At 43.9% G+C, this 23,091-nt stretch overlaps 1 protein-coding gene and 1 pseudogene across 1 annotated transcript; both read left to right on the top strand.

Moving 5' to 3' along the window:
- Positions 1-1,699: 1,699 nt before the first annotated feature.
- LOC118944274 (ropporin-1-like protein pseudogene) lies at positions 1,700-3,937 on the top strand (annotated as a pseudogene).
- Positions 3,938-8,652: 4,715 nt separating this feature from the next.
- Positions 8,653-22,640, top strand: LOC110505967 (protein cornichon homolog 1). The gene is made up of 5 exons (XM_021585439.3): positions 8,653-8,908; positions 10,291-10,359; positions 18,781-18,893; positions 19,408-19,551; positions 21,104-22,640. The coding sequence occupies exons 1-5, from the start codon at positions 8,828-8,830 to the stop codon at positions 21,129-21,131; spliced, it is 435 nt and encodes a 144-aa protein (XP_021441114.1). The 5' UTR covers positions 8,653-8,827; the 3' UTR covers positions 21,132-22,640.
- Positions 22,641-23,091: the final 451 nt, after the last annotated feature.

Below are 23,091 nucleotides of genomic sequence, written 5' to 3'. Positions count from 1 at the left end.
GAATGGACCTCATCAGGCTAGTGTTATCAGGACCGCATCGGTGGAGACAGAGGATGGACCTCATCAGGCTAGTGTTATCAGAACCGCATCGGTGGAGACAGAGAATGGACCTCATCAGGCTAGTGTTATCAGGGACCTCATCGGTGGAGACAGAGAATGGACCTCATCAGGCTAGTCTTATCAGGGACCTCATCGGTGGAGAATGGACCTCATCAGGCTAGTGTTATCAGGGACCTCATCAGTGGAAACAGAGAATGGACCTCATCAGGCTAGTGTTATCAGGGACCACATCAGTGGAGAATGGACCTCATCAGGCTAGTGTTATCAGGGACCTCATCAGTGGAAACAGAGAATGGACCTCATCAGGCTAGTGTTATCAGGGACCACATCAGTGGAGAATGGACCTCATCAGGCTAGTGTTATCAGGGACCTCATCAGTGGAGACAGAGAATGGACCTCATCAGGCTAGTGTTATCAGGGACCACATCGGTGGAGAATGGACCTCATCAGGCTAGTGTTATCAGAACCGCATCGGTGGAGACAGAGAATGGACCTCATCAGGCTAGTGTTATCAGGGACCTCATCGGTGGAGACAGAGAATGGACCTCATCAGGCTAGTCTTATCAGGGACCTCATCGGTGGAGAATGGACCTCATCAGGCTAGTGTTATCAGGGACCTCATCAGTGGAAACAGAGAATGGACCTCATCAGGCTAGTGTTATCAGGGACCACATCAGTGGAGAATGGACCTCATCAGGCTAGTGTTATCAGAACCGCATCGGTGGAGACAGAGAATGGACCTCATCAGGCTAGTGTTATCAGGGACCGTATCGGTGGAGACAGAGAATGGACCGCATCGGTGGAGACAGAGAATGGACCTCATCAGGCTAGTGTTATCAGGGACCTCATCGGTGGAGACAGAGAATGGACCTCATCAGGCTAGTGTTATCAGGGACCGCATCGGTGGAGACAGAGAATGGACCTCATCAGGCTAGTGTTATCAGGGACCGCATCGGTGGAGACAGAGAATGAACCTCATCAGGCTAGTGTTATCAGGGACCTCATCGGTGGAGACAGAGACTGTCATGGAGGAGTTTTCTGATGTTTTTACAGGAATAGGATTATTCCCAGGAGAATGTACCAGTCACCTTGACCTAAAGCAAACCCCTATGATCTACCCATCGAGAAAGATATCCCCTTGGTCTCCGCGCCCGTCTGAAGAAAGAGTTGGAGAGCGCATGGAGCAATCTGATATCGTCGCCAAGGTCAGTTGTTGACGAGCCGCAGACTTCGCTCAATTCCTTCCCAGCACCAACCAGCAGCTGCTCCCTGAGGTCGTCAGCTACAACAAAGTGTTTTGCAAAACGGGCACAGAGACGACAACACTAAAAGAGGTACTACGACAGGTCAGCTAGACCGCTGCCACCACTGAATGAACGGAGAGTCGGGTTAGAATCCAGGAGGCCTCTGGGGACCAGCAGTCGTCATCCAACCAGGTGACACCTGAACGTTCTTTTCACGTCCGCACCGCAGAAGGATCGTCGTCACCTACTGAACAAAAGAAAAACACAGTGACGGGAATAACCGTTCTCCCTGAAAGACAATGTGATGGACTGAACACAACACACACACACACACACACACACACACACCATGCTTAAACGAAAACACCACAACAAATGTTAACTGACACCGAAGCATGCTCAGCTTCATACCACACAAGGTCCGGAAGAGAGGTCAAGCCCAGAACTGTCCTAGATCTGTTAAAAATGTCAAAGGGTGTAGGTGGATCGCTCCCCTGAAAGAGTTCCAGACTGTAAACTGGTTATTGAACAGTTGAACTTTGAAATTTTTTGATATTGCATGTCTTTCAAATGTTGTCATTGCGACGGGAAATGCAGAGTTGCTGAGAAATCTTGGTACTAAAACAGTGTTTCAGAGTCTGTTATGTTGGCGCGGTACGTAATTGGTACAGTATACATGAAGAGGACCAGAAGAAGACTGGCCACCCCTCAGAGTCTGGTTCCTTCCTAGGTTTTTGGCCTTTTCTAGGGAGTTTTTCCTAGCCACGGTGCTTCTACATCTGCATTGCTTGCTGTTTGGGGTTTTAGGCTGGGGTTTCTGTACAGCACTTTGAGATATCAGCTGATGTAAGAAGGGCTTTATAAATACATTTGATTTAACATGGTTACCTACCTTGAGTTCATACTACAGAGCATGTATTCAAATAAAATGTTTGAAAATATGTAGAACATTTTTATTAATTTGTTTGTTTTTTCAAGTGATAAGGGGGATGTAATATTCATGTATGTTAACATACTGTATTGTAATTGGTTCGCGTTCTAATGTCATATACTGTGCTGTGATTTGTTGAGACCACCCAGGCCGTGAGGTCATTGCAGTTGATCGTTGCCGGAGACACATGACAGTCAGGGAAAACACTTTAAATTGCTATGGATTGAAAATGAAGATGGCCAATCCCTAAACCAAATCAATTTTAAAAATATATAATTTTAGCAAATTTAACTCTCTTACTTGTTTTTCTAAAAAAAAAATATATTACCAAGAAAGATATTCGATTAGTAATATGATTAAGCAGTACCTGTTGATTTGCTGTTCACAGTACATAGTATCTGTACTGTGAACAGCAAATCAACATCCCCCCTGAAATACCAGACATTCTCAAACAGTTCACCAAAGCTGCAATCAGAACCCAACCCCATGACATACTACAGTGGTCTGCAGCGTACTTCTCTGCCCTGTCCAAAGAAGACACTCTGCCCTGTTCAAAGGAGACACTCTGCCCTGTCCAAAGAAGACACTCTGCCCTGTTCAAAGGAGACACTCTGCCCTGTCCAAAGGAGACAGTCTGCCTTGTCCAAAGGAAACACTCTGCCCTGTCCAAAGGAGACACTCTGCCCTGTCCAAAGGAGACTATCTGCCCTGTTTAAAGGAGACACTCTGCCCTGTCCAAAGGAGACACTCTGCCCTGTCCAAAGGAGACACTCTGCCCGGCCAAAGGAGACACTCTGCCCGGCCAAAGGAGACACTCTGCCCGGCCAAAGGAGACACTCTGCCCGGCCAAAGGAGACACTCTGCCCTGTCCAAAGGAGTCACTCTGCCCTGTCCAAAGGAGACACTCTGCCCTGTCCAAAGGAGGCACTCTGCCCTTTCCAAAGGAGACACTCTGCCCTGTGCAAAGGAGACACTCTGCCCTGCCCTGTCCAAAGGAGACACTCTGCCCTGCCTTGTCCAAAAGAGCCACTCTGCCCTGTCCAAAGGAGCCACTCTGCCCTGTCCAAAGGAGACACTCTGCCCTGTCCAAAGGAGACACTCTGCCCGGCCAAAGGAGACACTCTGCCCTGTCCAAAGGAGACACGCTGCCCTGTCCAAAGGAGACACGCTGCCCTGTCCAAAGGAGACACTCTGCCCGGCCAAAGATAGGCTGGAGATGCCCGTTGCCACACAGAAGACTGATACCGGATAGACACCAGGCCTGCTGAAAGTCCTACACAAACAGCTGGCCCTTAAGGAGACGATCAGTAAAGAGGAGAAGCAGCAGAAGAGGAAGTGTCTGTGTCTTCCCTCAGAGCAGCTGGACACTCTGCTGGCCCTGGGGAACTTCAACGACAACATCCACCGGATGCACTTCTTCGCCCTGGGCTGCAGCGCTCTGGGAGGGACCATCATCAGTGCCCTGAGGTATGTGTGTGAGATCCTGACGGGGAATGAGGAGGGTGGAGCGGAAAGAGGATCCCCTTTGATTCGTTCATAGGGCTGTACACTTACCTGGCCCACCTGGATGGAGAGATCCCCCAGGACCAGATAAGACAGCTCCATAAGCAGCCTGCAGGAGTCTGTCACCAAGCAGAATGGGATGACTCAGCTGGCCAACTTCTACTGCTGCAAAAAAAACAATTATAATAGGAGAGATTGAGGGAGAGAGGAAAAGGACAGGAAAGATCAGGAAGAAACAGAGAGTAGCAGGAATAAACAGAGAGTAGCAGGAAGAAACAGAGAGTAGCAGGAAGAAACAGAGAGTAGCAGGAAGAAACAGAGTAGCAGGAAGAAACAGAGAGTAGCAGGAAGAAACAGAAAGCAGCAGGAAGAAACAGAGAGTAGCAGGAAGAAACAGAGTAGCAGGAAGAAACAGAGAGTAGCAGGAAGAAACAGAAAGCAGCAGGAAGAAACAGAAAGTAGCAGGAAGAAACAGAGAGTAGCAGGAAGAAACAGAGAGTAGCAGGAAGAAACAGAGAGTAGCAGGAAGAAACAGAAAGTAGCGGGAAGGAACTGAGAGTAGCAGGAAGAAACAGAGAGTAGCAGGAAGAAACAGAGAGTAGCAGGAAGGAACTGACTTTACTACTTATTCTACAAATAAATAGTCTTCTCTAAAAAAACAATGTTTTTTTTAAAGTCAGAGAATGTTTTAGTATTTTCTCGTTAATACCTGCATTCTGTTTTGTATGATGTAACAATGTAAATTGTTGATCTGTATTTTGAATAAAAAAATAAATACCCCCCCCCCAAAAAAAAAAAAATAACACATGACAGTTAACTAGCTAATAAAGGGCTACATTTTATTATTTTGTACAAAGACTGTGAAACAAGACACCTAGCTGTCATCTCTGTGGTCAAAAACTCAGTTAAGAAAGCAGTCAAGCCCTGATTGGAACAAAAACCTGACCAATGGCGTTTCAATAGACTGCTACAGGCTATGTTCATTGGCTTGAATTTCCCCCTGTTTTATGTAATTATAGTAAGCAGTTGCGAGAGCAAAATTGTATTTTGGAGAGCAAACTGGAAAATTGTTGTGAGAGGCAGAGGAGACAGCCGTGTTTGTGAGAGTGCAGTCATTTCTGAGTCTGGACATGGAGTACAAGCATTTCGCTACACTCGCATTAACATCTGCTAACCATGTGTATGTGGCCAATAAAATTTGATTTAGTACGTATTTCTCGAGGGGAACAAAAATCTCTGCTCTCGGATTAATTTACTGCGCGCGGCACTGCAGTTCTGCTCGTTCAAAATCACGCTCACAAACCCTCACGTTTAATTTGCACGCATCACGCTGGCCTGCGCTCCTCTGCTCGCTCGACCACAGTTCTTCTCAATTCAATTTAAGGGGCTTTATTGGCATGGGAAACATTGCCAAAGCAAGGGAAATAGATCAACAAAAGGGATATAAACAATTTAAAAATTAACAGTAAACATTACACAAAAGTTCCAAAAGAATGAAGACGTGTCAAATGTCATTATGTCTAATTTTCACCTGTTTTGTAACGATGTGCAAATAGTTAAAATAAATAAATATGGTTTGTATTTACAATGGTGTTTGTTCTTCACTGGCTGCCCTTTGGTGGAAACAGGTCACACATATTGCTGCTGTGATGTCACACTGTGGTATTTCACCCAGTAGAATTTATTAAAATTGGATTCGTTTTTTATGGGTCTGTGTAATGTGTAGCATTGGGGAAAGTAGTGGTATGTGTTAATTGTAAGGGTGCCCATGGGGCTGTGGATCAGAAATGTCCCGTGCGAGAGAGGCAGGTTGAGGTTTCCAGGGTTGGAGTAGTACAGAAGTTGACCTATGCTGAGGCAGTGAAGAAAGTAGAGGAAGATGGGTCAAGGTGGAGGGATCCTGAGAGGAGGGGTGTGACTAGTAGATCTGTACCAGAACAGAGGGAGTGATCCTGAGAGGAGGGGTGTGACTGGTAGATCTGTACCAGAACAGAGGGAGGTATCCTGAGAGGAGAGGTGTGACTGGTAGATCTGTACCAGAACAGAGGGAGTGATCCTGAGAGGAGTGGTGTGACTAGTAAATCTGTACCAGAACAGAGGGAGGTATCCTGAGAGGAGAGGTGTGACTAGTAGATCTGTACCAGAACAGAGGGGGGATCCTGAGAGGAGAGGTGTGACTAGTAGATCTGTACCAGAACAGAGGGAGGGATCCTGAGAGGAGAGGTGTGACTAGTAGATCTGTACCAGAACAGAGGGAGTGATCCTGAGAGGAGAGGTGTGACTAGTAGATCTGTACCAGAACAGAGGGAGGATCCTGAGAGGAGTGGTGTGACTAGTAGATCTGTACCAGAACAGAGGGAGGGATCCTGAGAGGAGTGGTGTGACTAGTAGATCTGTACCAGAACAGAGGGAGTGATCCTGAGAGGAGGGGTGTGACTGGTAGATCTGTACCAGAACAGAGGGAGTGATCCTGAGAGGAGTGGTGTGACTAGTAGATCTGTACCAGAACAGAGGGAGGGATCCTGAGAGGAGGGGTGTGACTAGTAGATCTGTACCAGAACAGAGGGAGGATCCTGAGAGGAGGGGTGTGACTAGTAGATCTGTACCAGAACAGAGGGAGTGATCCTGAGAGGAGTGGTGTGACTAGTAGATCTGTACCAGAACAGAGGGAGGGATCCTGAGAGGAGAGGTGTGACTAGTAGATCTGTACCAGAACAGAGGGAGGATCCTGAGAGGAGGGGTGTGACTAGTAGATCTGTACCAGAACAGAGGGAGTGATCCTGAGAGGAGTGGTGTGACTAGTAGATCTGTACCAGAACAGAGGGAGGGATCCTGAGAGGAGGGGTGTGACTAGTAGATCTGTACCAGAACAGAGGGAGTGATCCTGAGAGGAGTGGAGTGACTAGTAGATCTGTACCAGAACAGAGCGATAAACCAAGTTATATATGTTTCAGTAAGATTGGATTTATAGCATTTATAGCAATGGTTATCAACTGTACTGCAGGGATGGAACGTAAGTTGCAGAAAATGGAGGTTGGGAAAGGGGGATACCTAGTCAGTTGTCCAACTGAATGTATTCATCTGAAATGTGTCTTCTGCATTTAACCCTCTGAATCAGAGGTTGTGGTGGCAGCTGCAGAGAGGTATTTGAGTGTGCGAGACTTGACATCAGAAGAGTTACAGGGTGTGTAAAGTGGTGGTGTCCCGTCCTTTCAGGTTGTTGGCATGAAGTAGGACTAAATATATTTAAATAGTGGAGTAGGGTGGTGTTATTTTGTATTATTTTAGTTATTATTATTATTATTATTTTTCTAAAGGTGTGAGGGTTGTGTTTAGTGTCACAGTCTATCAGGCCTTCGACGACTGGAATTGCCCACCCCTGTGTTAGATGGTAGACACAGGTAACTTCCACAAAGATGTGAACGATCTGAGAGACAAGGCAAGAAGGGCATTCTATGCCATCAAAAGGAACATACATTTCAACATACCAATTAGGATTTGGCTAAAAGTACTTGAATCAGTCATAGAGCCCATTGCCCTTTATGGTTGTGAGGTCTGGGGTCCGCTCACCAACCAAGACTTCACAAAATGGGACAAACACCAAATTGAGACTCTGCATGCAGAATTCTGCAAAACTATCCTCAGTGTACGACGTAGAACACCAAATAATGCATGCAGAGCAGAATTAGGCCGATACCCACTAATTATCAAAATACAGAAAAGAGCCGTTAAATTCTATAACCACCTAAAAGGAAGCGATTCCCAAACCTTCCATAACAAAGCCATCACCTACAGAGAGATGAACCTGGAGAAGAGGCCCCTAAGCAAGCTGGTCCTGGGGCTCTGTTCACAAACACAAACACACCCTACAGAGCCCCAGAACAGCAGCATAATTAGACCCAACCAAATCATGAGAAAACAAAAAGATAATTCTTTCCAATGTGTCAAGTAATTAACAAAAAAACAGAGCAAACTAGAATGCTATTTGGCCCTAAACAGAGTACACAGTGGCAGAATACCTGACCACTGTGACTGACCCAAAATTAAGGAAACCTTTGACTATGTACAGACTCAGTGAGCATAGCCTTGCTATTGAGAAAGGCCGCCGTAGGCAGACATGGCTCTCAAGAGAAGACAGGTTATGTGCTCACTGCCCATAAAATGAGGTGGAAACTGAGCTGCACTTCCTAACCTCCTGTCCAACGTATGACCATATTAGAGAGATATATTTCCCTCAGATTACACAGATCCACAAAGAATTCAAAAACAAATCCAATTTTGATAAACTTCCATATCTACTGGGTGAAATTCCACAGTGTGCCATCACAGCAGCAAGATTTGTGACCTGTTGCCACGAGAAAAGGGCAACCAGTGAAGAACACACACCATTGTAAATACAACCCATATTTATGCTTATTTATTTTATCTTGTGTCCTTTAACCATTTGTACATTGTTAAAACACTGTATATATATATAATACAATACATTTGTAATGTCTTTATTGTTTTGAAACTTCTGTTTGTGTAATGTTTACTGTTAATTTTTATTGTTTATTTCACTTGATATATTATCTACCTCACTTGCTTTGGCAATGTTAACACGTTTCCCATGCCAATAAAGCCCCTTGAATTGAATTGATAGGGGTTTTATTTTTCAAGCAAAGTGTAAGGGAGTTGTACTCCCAGTCTAGTAGGTGGCGGTAATGTAACATTCATTGGATGCCAACCGCCGTTAAACCTCATCGAAGAAGAACTGCGAATTTGAAAAAAAAAAGAAAAGTAAAATCAGGAAATCTGTGATTATCAAGTCGGAACTCCAGTTTATACCCGAGTTTATAAACTTGAAATTCCGAGTTGGATGACCGTTCAAAAAAATATCCCTCCCCTCCCGTTGGAGCTCGTTTCTTCCCGAGTACCCAGTTGTCTTGGAACGACTGAAGTCAGAGATGCCCGAGTTCCCAGTTGTTTTGAACGCAGCATCCTTTTTTTCCACCCTTGTCTGCGTTCTGTAGTTTCTCGCTTCCCTCTAGAAGGCAACGGGTGACAGTTCTCTGTGGTTATAGATATCAGCCAGCAAAGCAACACAAACATGGCGTTCACATTCGCGGCCTTTTGTTACATGCTTGCGCTATTGCTTACGGCCGCTCTCATTTTCTTCGCTATTTGGCATGTAAGTAGCTATATTGGTATCATAATCAAATAGTATGACTTGAACTATAGTGATGTAGCTAGGCAATATAGGTAACCAACGTTTTGAAATGAACCATTTGCAAACAGGCTTGTCATTCGTTAGTTTAATAACTAACCAAGAATGAATGGCACCGTACATCCGCGCTGTTTGACCGAAAAGACCGAGTCGTTTTGTTTTCATTCGCTATCAAATAATATCTGGCCTACCTTTTCTAATCAAACCTTTTTGTTAAACTCCGAATTTAAACGTCAGCCAGCTAGTAAACTATATCGACATCCGTTAACGTTACCAGAGCTGGCTAAATGGTAACGCTATTAGTTTATACTAGCTAGGTAACTAATTATACTGAACAAAAATTATAAACGCAACAATGAGTGACAGTTCATATAAGGAAATCTCTTATTGAAATAAATCCATTATAAGGCCTTAATCGCAGCCAATACGCCCAGCCAATCAGAATGAGTTTTCCCCCCACTAAAGAGGGCTTATATACTAATACTCAGTTTCATCAGCTCTCCCAGTGGCTTGTCAGACGAACCCGGATGTGGAGGTCCTGGGCAGGCGTGGTAACACGTGGTCTGCTGTTTTGACGAAGATTGGACATAATGCCAAATTCTCTAAAACGATGGAGGTGGCTTATGGTAGAGAAATGATCTGGTGGACATTCCTGCAGTCAGCATGCCAGTTGCACTCTCCCTCAATTTGAGACATCTGTGTCATTGATGTGACAAAACTGCACATTTTAGTGGCCTTTTATTGTCCCCGACACAAGGTAACATCTGCGTAATGATCATGCTGTTGAATCAGCTTCTTGATATGCCACACCTGATTTTTTTTTATAGCAAAGGAGAAATGCTCACCAACAGGGATGTAAACACATTTGTGCAGAAAATTAGAGAAATAAGCTTTTTGTGTGTGAATGGAACATTTCTGGGATCTTTTATTTCAGCTCATGAAACATGGGACCAACACTTTGGGTTTCTATTTTTTGTTCGGTGTAGTTAACATTAGCTTCCTACATTTCAAACGGGTGAACACGGTAGTTGACTAGCAAACTAAACTAGCTAGTTTATGCAGTCTTTGGCGGAATAACTTGTGTTTAAATGTATTTTGCAACGCTCGCGCACGCGGCGCGGTCAGCATGTTATGCTTGTTGTACCAGCCATTGTTGTAGGCAAGTTGTACCGGAGGACATTGAAATAATAAATAGAAGGATACGTATTCTCTATGAAAGACAACAGCTGTCCCTCATTGCATTTGGCCAACATTGTTCCAGGACATTTGCAATCTGCAGCCTTTGTTTTTGTTCAATGGAAGAAGTAATTTACTTACACAGGCACATGTTCTCTCTTTCTCTCCAGATCATCGCATTTGATGAACTGAAGACTGATTACAAGAATCCCATAGACCAATGTAACACATTAAATCCGGTAGGTATAGACTTAATGGTTGCAGGTGACATCTTTCTCCTGACTTCATCGACTGCATACTGATCTGATTTCTACAATGTGTGCAGTCAGGCTGGATGAGGTTACGGCCTAGCGGTCAGGCTGGATGAGGTTGCGGTCAGGCTGGGTGAGGTTGCAACCTGGCGGTCAGAATGGATGAGGTTACGGTCAGGCTGGGTGAGGTTGCAGCCTGGCGGTCAGGCTGGATGAGGTTGCGGTCAGGCTGGATGAGGTTACGGTCAGGCTGGGTGAGGTTGCAGCCTGGCGGTCAGGCTGGATGAGGTTACGGTCAGGCTGGATGAAGTTGCGGTCAGGCTGGATGAGGTTACGGCCTGACGGTCAGGCTGGATGAGGCTACGGTCAGGCTGGATGAGGTTGTGGCCTGGCGGTCAGGCTGGACGAGGTTGCGGTCAGGCTGGACGAGGTTGCGGTCAGGCTGGATGAGGTTATGGCCTGGCGGTCAGGCTGGATGAGGTTACGGTCAGGCTGGATGAGGTTGTGGCCTGGCGGTCAGGCTGGATGAGGTTGCGGTCAGGCTGGATGAGGTTGCGGTCAGGCTGGATGAGGTTGCGGTCAGGCTGGATGAGGTTGCGGCCTGGTTTTCAGGCTGGATGAGGTTGCGGTCAGGCTGGATGAGGTTGCGGTCAGGCTGGATGAGGTTACGGCCTGGCGGTCAGGCTGGATGAGGTTACGGTCAGGCTGGATGAGGTTACGGCCTGGCGGTCAGGCTGAATGAGGTTGCGGTCAGGCTGGATGAGGTTGCGGTCATCCTGCTAGGCCGGTCAGGCTGGATGAGGCGGTCAGGCTGGATGAGGTTGCGGTCAGGCTGGACGAGGTTGCGGTCAGGCTGGATGAGGTTACGGCCTGGCGGTCAGGCTGGATGAGGTTACGGTCAGGCTGGATGAGGTTGTGGCCTGGCGGTCAGGCTGGATGAGGTTACGGTCAGGCTGGATGAGGTTACGGCCTGGCGGTCAGGCTGGATGAGGTTGCGGTCAGGCTGGATGAGGTTACGGCCTGGCGGTCAGGCTGGATGAGGTTGCGATCAGGCTGAATGAGGTTGCGGTCATCCGGCTAGGCCGGTCAGGCGGGATGAGGTTAGTCAGGCTGGATGAGGTTACGGCCTGGCGGTCAGGCTGGATGAGGTTACGGTCAGGCTGGATGAGGTTACGGCCTGGCGGTCAGGCTGGATGAGGTTACGGCCTGGCGGTCAGGCTGGATGAGGTTACGGTCAGGCTGGATGAGGTTGCGGTCAGGCTGGATGAGGTTACGGTCTGGCGATCAGGCTGGATGAGGTTACGGCTGGATGGATGAGGTTACGGCCTGACGGTCCGGCTGCATGAGGTTACGGCTGGATGGATGAGGTTACGGCCTGACGGTCCGGCTGCATGAGGTTACGGCTGGATGGATGAGGTTACGGCCTGACGGTCAGGCTGGATGAGGTTGCGGCCTGGCGGTCAGGCTGGATGAGTTTGCGGTCCGGCTGAATGAGGTTACGGTTAGGCTGGATGAGGTTGCGGTCAGGCTGGATGAGGTTATGGCCTGGCGGTCAGGCTGGATGGCTTCCTGTGCTGCACTGTTGTTAATCTATGGTGATCTTGTCAGCTGTCAAGGGGGGGGACACACAGTCATGTGTACAACATGTCTCAATGTCACTACGTTGCATTACTTCCTGTGTCTGTCTGTGTGTGTCTGTCTGTGTATGTCTGTCTGTGTATGTGTGTGTGTGTGCCCAGCGTGTTTTCCCATGAGATCTTTAATGATTAGAGAGGACAGTATAGCTTTGTAGGGTAGACGAGAGTTTCAACCCGTTCTACCAGACTTGTATGTTTCCATGTATGTAGAGGGCTCGTCATGGTTTTTTCTTCGTTTCATACTTTAAACAATGTTGAAACATCAAAGTGTAATGAAAGTTGGGGGTGAAGATTAAATCATTTTAAGAGAAATCTATTTTTAAGCTGCGCTGAAATGTATTTGGGGACACTTATATTCTAAACATTAAGCCTGCATCCCTATGAGCTCTGGTCTAAAGTAGTGCACTATATAGGGAATAGGGTTCCATAGGGCTCTGGTCTAAAGTAGTGCACTATATAGGGAATAGGGTTCCATAGGGCTCTGGTCTAAAGTAGTGCACTATATAGGGAATAGGGTTCCATAGGGCTCTGGTCTAAAGTAGTGCACTATATAGGGAATAGGGTTCCATAGGGCTCTGGTCTAAAGTAGTGCACTATATAGGGAATAGGGCTCTGGTCTAAAGTAGTGCACTATATAGGGAATAGGGTTCCATAGGGCTCTGGTCTAAAGTAGTGCACTATATAGGGAATAGGGCTCTGGTCTAAAGTAGTGCACTATATAGGGCTCTGGTCTAAAGTAGTGCACTATATAGGGAATAGGGTTCTGGTCTAAAGTAGTGCACTATATAGGGAATAGGGATCTGGTCTAAAGTAGTGCACTATATAAGGTATAGGGTTCCATAGTGCTCTGGTCTAAAGTAGTGCACTATATAGGGAATAGGGTTCCATAGGGCTCTGGTCTAAAGTAGTGCACTCTATAGGGAATAGGGATCTGGTCTAAAGTAGTGCACTATATAGGGAATAGGGCTCTGGTCTAAAGTAGTGCACTCTATAGGGAATAGGGATCTGGTCTAAAGTAGTGCACTATATAGGGAATAGGGCTCTGGTCTAAAGTAGTGCACTCTATAGGGAATAGGGATCTGGTCTAAAGTAGTGCACTATATAGGGAATAGGGCTCTGGTCTAAAGTAGTGCACTCTATAGGGAATAGGGTGCCATTTGGGGCAAAGGATACAACAAAATGACCCTTGTAATATCCCTAATATAAAGTTACCCATTATTAATTCACTAATAATTACCCATTATACCCAGGATTTACTATTATATCATACCAACTTTTCCCAAGGAGATAATTTTATTAAATCAACATTTTTGAAGTAGGGTTTAGCCTACATTTTAGTTCTGAGAATACTAGGCTAGGGTGCCTGTAATTTTATTTTATTTTTTTTATTTCACCTTTATTTAACCAGGTTGGCTAGTTGAGAACAAGTTCTCATTTGCAACTGCGACCTGGCCAAGATAAGGCATAGCAGTGTGAACAGACAACACAGAGTTACACATGGAGTAAACAATTAACAAGTCAATAACACAGTAGAAAAAAGGGGAGTCTATATATACATTGTGTGCAAAAGGCATGAGAAGGTAGGCAAATAATTACAATTATGCAGATTAACACTGGAGTGATAAATGATCAGATGGTTATGTAAAGGTAGAGATAGAGATATTGGTGTGCAAAAGAGCAGAAAAATAAATAAATAAAAACAGTATGGGGATGAGGTAGGTGAAAATGGGTGGGCTATTTACCAATAGACTATGTACAGCTGCAGCGATCGGTTAGCTGCTCAGATAGCAGATGTTTGAAGTTGGTGAGGGAGATAAAAGTCTCCAACTTCAGCGATTTTTGCAATTCGTTCCAATCACAGGCAGCAGAGAACTGGAACGAAAGGCGGCCAAATGAGGTGTTGGCTTTAGGGATGATCAGTGAGATACACCTGCTGGAGCGCGTGCTACGGATGGGTGTTGCCATCGTAACCAGTGAACTGAGATAAGGCGGAGCTTTACCTAGCATGGACTTGTAGATGACCTGGAGCCAGTGGGTCTGGCGACGAATATGTAGCGAGGGCCAGCCGACTAGAGCATACAAGTCGCAGTGGTGGGTGGTATAAGGTGCTTTAGTGACAAAACGGATGGCACTGTGATAAACTGCATCCAGTTTGCTGAGTAGAGTGTTGGAAGCAATTTTGTAGATGACATCGCCGAAGTCGAGGATCGGTAGGATAGTCAGTTTTACTAGGGTAAGTTTGGCGGCGTGAGTGAAGGAGGCTTTGTTGCGGAATAGAAAGCCGACTCTTGATTTGATTTTCGATTGGAGATGTTTGATATGGGTCTGGAAGGAGAGTTTAGAGTCTAGCCAGACACCTAGGTACTTATAGATGTCCACATATTCAAGGTCGGAACCATCCAGGGTGGTGATGCTGGTCAGGCGTGCGGGTGCAGGCAGCGAACGGTTGAAAAGCATGCATTTGGTTTTACTAGCGTTTAAGAGCAGTTGGAGGCCACGTAATATTTAACGAGTAGTCTAGTCACACTGACAGATCTCCTACAGTTGATCGTGGGATTTTGTGAGGACAGACAGGAGGCTCTATAAACCAAGAGTTTATGGGATTAAATAACACATTAACTGTGGGTCTCAGGACTGGTTAATCCGTGCTTTGTGTTCCCCTAGCCTGGACTATTCAGCTGTAGTGTCGCACGACAACCATACTGCCTTTCTATGATTTAAGGCAAAACAAAAAGCAGCTGAAGAAGAAGAATCAGTAACAAAATAATGAAATGCTGTAAAATGTTGAGTATTTTTTTCCTTCTTTCTAGACTTGTGTTTTTAAGGGTCGTTTGCGAACACGACAGTAGATGTTCAGTTAAAAAAGTTGAGCCAAAAATCACATCTGGGGTTCGGGAACGGAGAATCTTTACACCCTCTTTTTTTAAGAGGTCACTGATTGGATAGTAAAGACATTAGGAGGTCACTGATTGGATAGTAAAGACATTTTTATTTTATTTTTTAAATTTTTTATTTTACCTTTTATTTTACTAGTTAAGAATAAATTCTTATTTTCAATGACGGCCTGTTCAATTAACTGCCTGTTCAGGGGCAGAACGACAGATTTGTACCTTGTCAGCTCGGGGATTGGAACTTGCAACCTTTCGGTTACTAGTCCAACGCTCTAACCACTAGGCCACCCTGCCACATTAGGAGCAGTTACCTTAAAAAAAAAAACAATTGATTCATCTAGGTGTAGTACACCTCCCAAATGGCACCCTATTCACTACGGGCGGGCGGGCCCTGGTCAAAAGTAGGTCACTTACAAAAGAAAAGGAGAGCCACATGCCATTGGAGCTCAGATGCAATAATTGAATAACCTAATATTCAATGTTTCGACAGACAAGCTGTTTCCCATCAGGGTAGGTCACTACCTTTTTGTCCAGGGCTATTTAGTCCTGAGCCATATGGGCCTTGGTCAAAAATAGGGCACTAATATATAGGTAGTATGGTGGCATTTTGGAAGCAATCATACTTTTTATTTTAATTTTTTTTTTCTGTTCAAGATGGGCGTTAGTACACTTGCAGTTTCCAATTTACGGTTTAACATTTGGTTTGCCAATTTCACCCTAAATTGTTTCGGTCAATTTTCACTCAGTTCAGTTCTCTGCTATGGACATTTTATATAGGCTTACGTCCCAAATGGCTTCCCTATTCCCTATATAGCGCACTATAGTGTTTCCTGCTGGGAAAATGTGTAGGGAGGGGGGGGGGGGGGGGGGGGGTCGCAGATCCCCCTGTTTTGGGCGGACAAAGGTCCCCCCCCTGGATTATGTAGGAGGACTGAGATTATGTAGGAGGACTGAGATTATGTAGGAGGACTGAGATTATGTAGGAGGACTGAGAAGCTCAGTTCTAGTTTCTTTAGAGGACATTCTACTCCAAAATGAATGACAGTAAAATGATGCTGATGCCATATAAAATATAATTTCCACCTCCAGAAATGAGCCCAATAACATATTGATAAAATGTTTTGTACAAATAATTTTAACATATTGGACCATCCATTTAGCCTTTGCATGGTCAATATTATTATTGACATGCCTAGTTTACCTTTATTGAAATAAAAAAAATGATTAGGTATGCTGTTAGCAATAAGCATTATCACCTATATAAATAAACAGGCTGAAATATGGGGTCCGTCTGTCTGTTGGTTTAATCATTAGTAGCGAAGCAGGTGAGCTGGAAAACAAAAATCATCAGGCGGGTGGAATGAAAACGCTTTCAACGTGTGGGTGTTGGCTCGTGGGTCACAACAATTATATTGCCGTTTGGAATCATTTTTAAATAAAATAAAAAAATACACTTTTTAAAAACGCAGGAGCTTGTTGCGAATTCCATTCTGTGAGCGGCGAGGCAGACACAAGGCTACCAGCATAGTGTGTAGTAGGGAATTGTCACTTGTGTGAAAATATTCTACATTGTCGACGCGCAGGGTTTATGTTCTGTCTATGCATGTGAGAATACGACACGTTGCCAAGTTTACTTTCCTTGGATAGCCTAGCTTATGCTGACATGGCTAACGTAAGCCTAACCGGAGAAATATAACGTTTCTGATAAGGGAATAGGCTACAACGTCCCGGTGGAAACGGGTGCTGAGCGAGGACAACGCGGTAGATGGTTACGCAGACTGCACAAAGTGCAAGCATGTAGGCTGATTTGTTTTCAATAATTGTTAATAAGTCTATTACATTATTTTTTATGTCAATTAAGAAAAAAAAACATTATTCGCAATAACGGCCTACACCGGTATAAACCCGGAAGACGCTGGGGCCAATTGTGCGCTGCACTATTGGACTCCCAATCATGGCCGGTTGTGATACAGCCTGACAGTGCCACAGCTAAATGACTTCAGCGGAAATGCTATTGGCCAGGGATCATAAGGAATAGGGTTCCATTTGAGACGTAGACATACATCTAGTCTAGTGTAACATGACATCTACTATCCCATGTTTCAATGTAGCACTACTGTCTGTCTAGTAATGTTATGGAAGCTACTGTCTAGTAATGTTATGGAAGCTACTGTCTGTCTAGTAATGTTATGGAAGCTACTGTCTGTCTAGTAATGTTATAGAAGCTACTGTCTAGTAATGTTATGGTAGCTACTGTCTGTCTAGTAATGTTATGGTAGCTACTGTCTAGTAATGTTATGGAAGCTACTGTCTAGTAATGTTATGGAAGCTACTGTCTAGTAATGTTATGGAAGCTACTGTCTAGTAATGTTATGGAAGCTACTGTCTGTCTAGTAATGTTATGGAAGCTACTGTCTGTCTAGTAATGTTATAGAAGCTACTGTCTAGTAATGTTATGGTAGCTACTGTCTGTCTAGTAATGTTATGGTAGCTACTGTCTAGTAATGTTATGGAAGCTACTGTCTAGTAATGTTATGGAAGCTACTGTCTAGTAATGTTATGGAAGCTACTGTCTGTCTAGTAATGTTATGGAAGCTACTGTCTAGTAATGTTATGGAAGCTACGGTCTGTCTAGTAATGTTATGGTAGCTACTGTCTGTCTAGTAATGTTATGGAAGCTACTGTCTAGTAATGTTATGGAAGCTACTGTCTAGTAATGTTATGGAAGCTACTGTCTGTCTAGTAATGTTATGGAAGCTACTGTCTAGTAATGTTATGGAAGCTACGGTCTGTCTAGTAATGTTATGGTAGCTACTGTCTGTCTAGTAATGTTATGGAAGCTACTGTCTAGTAATGTTATGGAAGCTACTGTCTGTCTAGTAATGTTATGGAAGCTACTGTCTAGTAATGTTATGGAAGCTACTGTCTAGTAATGTTATGGAAGCTACTGTCTGTCTAGTAATGTTATGGAAGCTACTGTCTAGTAATGTTATAGAAGCTACTGTCTGTCTAGTAATGTTATAGAAGCTACTGTCTAGTAATGTTATGGAAGCTACTGTCTAGTAATGTTATGGAAGCTACTGTCTAGTAATGTTATGGAAGCTACTGTCTAGTAATGTTATGGAAGCTACTGTCTAGTAATGTTATGGAAGCTACTGTCTGTCTAGTAATGTTATGGAAGCTACTGTCTGTCTAGTAATGTTATGGAAGCTACTGTCTAGTAATGTTATGGAAGCTACTGTCTGTCTAGTAATGTTATAGAAGCTACTGTCTAGTAATGTTATGGAAGCTACTGTCTGTCTAGTAATGTTATGGAAGCTAATGTCTGTCTAGTAATGTTATGGAAGCTACTGTCTGTCTAGTAATGTTATGGTAGCTACTGTCTGTCTAGTAATGTTATGGAAGCTACTGTCTGTCTAGTAATGTTATGGTAGCTACTGTCTGTCTAGTAATGTTATGGAAGCTACTGTCTGTCTAGTAATGTTATGGAAGCTACTGTGTCTAGTAATGTTATGGAAGCTGTCACAAACGATATCAAGGGAATGTCTTAACAGTTTAGGTCTAAATTGTTCTGTTAGTTCCAATATCTATTTAATTCATGCACAGTGTGTCCTCTGTACTTTAACATTTTTGCTGTACAAAGGCAACAATCATTCTATGACCTAAAACAACATGCAAGTCTTGTGTACATTTGTCTCTGTCTCTAATTTCTACTGTATCTTTTTTCTGCATAGCAGTGAGTACATTTTCAGTCTCTGTATCTGTTTTCTACATAGCAGTGAGCACATTTGAGTGTATTTTCTTGAGGTCTGAAGGCAGCCGTCTGTGACTCCTGTCTCTGATCTTGTTGATATCACTGTGTTGTTTACATGTTCATGCAGCTGGTACTCCCGGAGTATCTCATCCATGTGTTCTTCTGTGTGATGTTCCTGTGTGCTGCTGAGTGGCTCACCCTTGGCCTCAACATGCCACTGCTGGCCTACCACGTCTGGAGGTACGTTCAAGGGGTTTTATATGTCACTTTAAGCAATGTACACATGGTATTTTTGTTTTGTCCCCCCCCCCCAGTACACACTTCCTTTGAGAATATTCTAAACCATATTTATTTCCGCTACACCATCCTATGGCAATTTTCATGGTTCATGATTTGTTAAAACCATGTAATGAATCTCAGCCAGGATGACAGATTTGTATTTCTCTTGGCTATACGCCACTTGCAATTCTGCAGTGTTGTTTCTACGGAAACCAATGTAATGGATTTAACCATGCTGACTACAGCTAAATGTGTCACATTTTCAATCAGGTTTGTGAGGAAACGTGTCCCATGTTTCTATAAATAGATGTGTTTCTATGCAGGCACATACATACTCTTTACTTTTAACAGATTCAAACCCTGTGGACCTTTTAAAAATAAAATAGTCCCGCTGCCATGAACCAGCACGTTTCCTGGTTAATCATTTGTTGAAACACAGCAACTTGTGACTTCAATGTATCACGTTTCTCTGCAGGTATACGAGCAGGCCGGTGATGAGTGGTCCAGGCCTCTATGATCCAACTACGATCATGAACGCTGACGTCTTGGCCTACTGTCAAAAGGAGGGCTGGTGCAAACTGGCCTTCTACCTCCTCTCCTTCTTCTACTATCTCTATGGGTATGTTATTATCTCTACCTTCTCTCCTTCTTCTACTATCTCTATGGGTATGTTATTATCTCTACCTCCTCTCCTTCTTCTACTATCTCTATGGGTATGTTATTATCTCTACCTCCTCTCCTTCTTCTACTATCTCTATGGGTATGTTATTATCTCTACCTCCTACTGTCTCTATGGGTATGTTATTATCTCTACCTCCTCTCCTTCTTCTACTATCTCTATGGGTATGTTATTATCTCTACCTTCTCTCCTTCTTCTACTATCTCTATGGGTATGTTATTATCTCTACCTTCTCTCCTTCTTCTACTATCTCTATGGGTATGTTATTATCTCTACCTCCTCTCCTTCTTCTACTGTCTCTATGGGTATGTTATTATCTCTACCTCCTCTCCTTCTTCTACTGTCTCTATGGGTATGTTATTATCTCTACCTCCTCTCCTTCTACTGTCTCTATGGGTATGTTATTATCTCTACCTCCTCTCCTTCTTCTACTATCTCTATGGGTATGTTATTATCTCTACCTCCTCTCCTTCTACTGTGTCTCTATGGGTATGTTATTATCTCTACCTCCTCTCCTTCTTCTACTATCTCTATGGGTATGTTATTATCTCTACCTCCTCTCCTTCTTCTACTGTGTCTCTATGGGTATGTTATTATCTCTACCTCCTCTCCTTCTTCTACTATCTCTATGGGTATGTTATTATCTCTACCTCCTCTCCTTCTTCTACTATCTCTATGGGTATGTTATTATCTCTACCTCCTCTCCTTCTTCTACTGTCTCTATGGGTATGTTATTATCTCTACCTCCTCTCCTTCTTCTACTATCTCTATGGGTATGTTATTATCTCTACCTCCTCTCCTTCTACTATCTCTATGGGTATGTTATTATCTCTACCTCCTCTCCTTCTTCTACTGTCTCTATGGGTATGTTATTATCTCTACCTCCTCTCCTTCTTCTACTATCTCTATGGGTATGTTATTATCTCTACCTCCTCTCCTTCTTCTACTGTGTCTCTATGGGTATGTTATTATCTCTACCTCCTCTCCTTCTACTGTGTCTCTATGGGTATGTTATTATCTCTACCTCCTCTCCTTCTTCTACTATCTCTATGGGTATGTTATTATCTCTACCTTCTCTCCTTCTTCTACTGTCTCTATGGGTATGTTATTATCTCTACCTCCTCTCCTTCTGTCTCTATGGGTATGTTATTATCTCTACGGGTATGTTATCTCTACCTCCTCTCCTTCTATCTCTATGGGTATGTTATTATCTCTACCTCCTCTCCTTCTACTATCTCTTTCTTCTTCTACTATCTCTACGGGTATGTTATTATCTCTACCTCCTATCTCTATGGGTATGTTATCTCTACCTCCTCCTTCTTCTACTATCTCTACCTCCTTCTATCTCTATGGGTATGAAAGTAATAACTGATCTGCCTTAAAAGCTGTTTTTTTTTTTAGCTCATATCCTTTGTTTACCCGAAGTGTCTTAACGAATGTTAGGTTCAATGATGAGAATTTCCCCCTAAAGTGTTCTTTCTTTTCCTTACAGGATGATCTATGTGTTGGTGAGCTCTTAGAGGCGAAAGATCTGCATGTAGGAGATAAAACTGGTTTTAGTGGCCGCAGGAGAAGCTGAAGTGGGACCTGCTGCGAAGACTGACCACTCCATGATTCAAGATGGCTGCCGTTTTCAAGAGACTGTATTGACTCAACACCAACGCAGTGCAGAGCGCCATTTAATAAACAGAAAACATTTCTCCCTTTTTTTAAAAATGAATATTGTCGCAGCTGTCCTCTCGTTCAACAGTCAACACTAAATGCTTCTTGAGAGGAAGAATGACCGACCTCATTATCTAATAATCCCAACAGATATTCGTGCCGATGTGCATCGTCAGTTTATAATATACAGACCACTCTGAATCTAACACTTTATTGACTATTAGGAAATGTGGATGTGAATTAGATGGCAAGCTTTTAAAATGTATTTAAGGTATGCAGGGGGGGGGGGGGGGGGGGGGGGTTTAATTATAATTACATAGTAAAATGGTTTTCTTGTCCAGACACATTGAACACTTGAACTCACCTAAATGGGTAGAGTAGTCTTGATCACCGGGTGGAAAATGTGTTGCACAGACGAGGACAATCAGTATGGTTGTCTTAAACTATTTGATATCGTTTTAGGTTTGCCATGCTTTCTGTCGTCTCATTCTACTTTCATAGCCCTTGTCAGTAGATGCTGTTTGATGTGTGAAGATGTAGCAATCCCAAGAGATTTCTGATCATGAAAAGCTCCTTACGAGGAATACCTGTAATGAGCTCAAAGAAAAACAACTCCACAATGTTCCTTTAATCCCCCCCCCCCCATCTAAACAACCAACTCCATAATATTCTGTCAGTCCCCCCCCATCTAAACAACCAACTCCATAAGTCAGTTCCCCCCCATAATATTCAGTCCCCACCCCCCCCATAATATTGTCAGTCCCCACCCCCCCATAATATTGTCAGTCCCCCCCATAATATTCAGTCCCCACCCCCCCATAATATTGTCAGTCCCCACCCCCCCATAATATTGTCAGCCCCCCCCCCATAATATTGTCATTCCCCCCCATAATATTCAGTCCCCACCCCCCATAATATTGTCAGCCCCCACCCCCCCACAATATTGTCAGCCCCCCCTCCCCCATAATATTGTCAGCCCCCCCCACCCCCCCATAATATTGTCAGCCCCCCCCACCCCCGCATAATATTGTCAGTCCCCACCACCATGATTAAGATGTTTTCTAGATTGAATGTTTCATAACCTGGCAGTGATGTTTTATTTTCCTCCAAGTCCTGGCACATTTATCAGATTGTCCCTTTTTTGTATTTCCAAATGAAAGATTGTGGGTTAACTCTCTAAAAAAGATCAAGACTGTCTTCTGTGTTTACCTGTTTTCCCACCCTGTAAAGTCATCAGAGACGAGGTTGGCATGTGTGTTATACATCCATATATTCTGGGCTTTAACGTATTCAAACTAGAGTAGCTCATTTCACCTAGGGAATGACAACTTGAGGTATGAACCCAAATAAACCTACCCCCCACTATACTCTGTGTACCAGATTGGTTTGATTTTCCAGTGAGGTAGCTAGGGCTAACATGTTAGAGCTGCTGGATAGAAACTATTTCATTTAAATCTGAGTGGTATACTACATCATTTAGCAGACGCTAATTAATGGACATTGTATGTAGGGGTCGATCATTTTCCTTTAAGAAAAGTTTAAGTCTCATATTTCAATGTGGAATTTACTAACTTCAGAAGTATTTTTAAATCTAAAATTCACCGACCCCTGTAACAGTACAGCCTAAAAATGTACAAAGCGTGTTCTGCTCGCATGCAGATAAATGGTCAATTCAATCTTCAACTCTGCTCATCAAGTAACTTACAGTGGCCAGTTTTAAGTACACCCATCGAGTACGGGTCGGGTCGGACCCCCCCCGTAGCCATGAAGGGATGAATCTGCGGTGGGCTTCAAACCATCGGTAAATTGGTATCAAGG

This window comes from Oncorhynchus mykiss, chromosome 25 (assembly GCF_057628025.1).
Source record: "Oncorhynchus mykiss isolate SJ-2025 chromosome 25, ASM5762802v1, whole genome shotgun sequence".
In the NCBI taxonomy this organism is placed as follows: Eukaryota; Metazoa; Chordata; class Actinopteri; order Salmoniformes; family Salmonidae; genus Oncorhynchus; species Oncorhynchus mykiss.
Note: the sequence above shows the minus strand (reverse complement) of the source record. Positions and strands in the feature narration are given on the sequence as shown.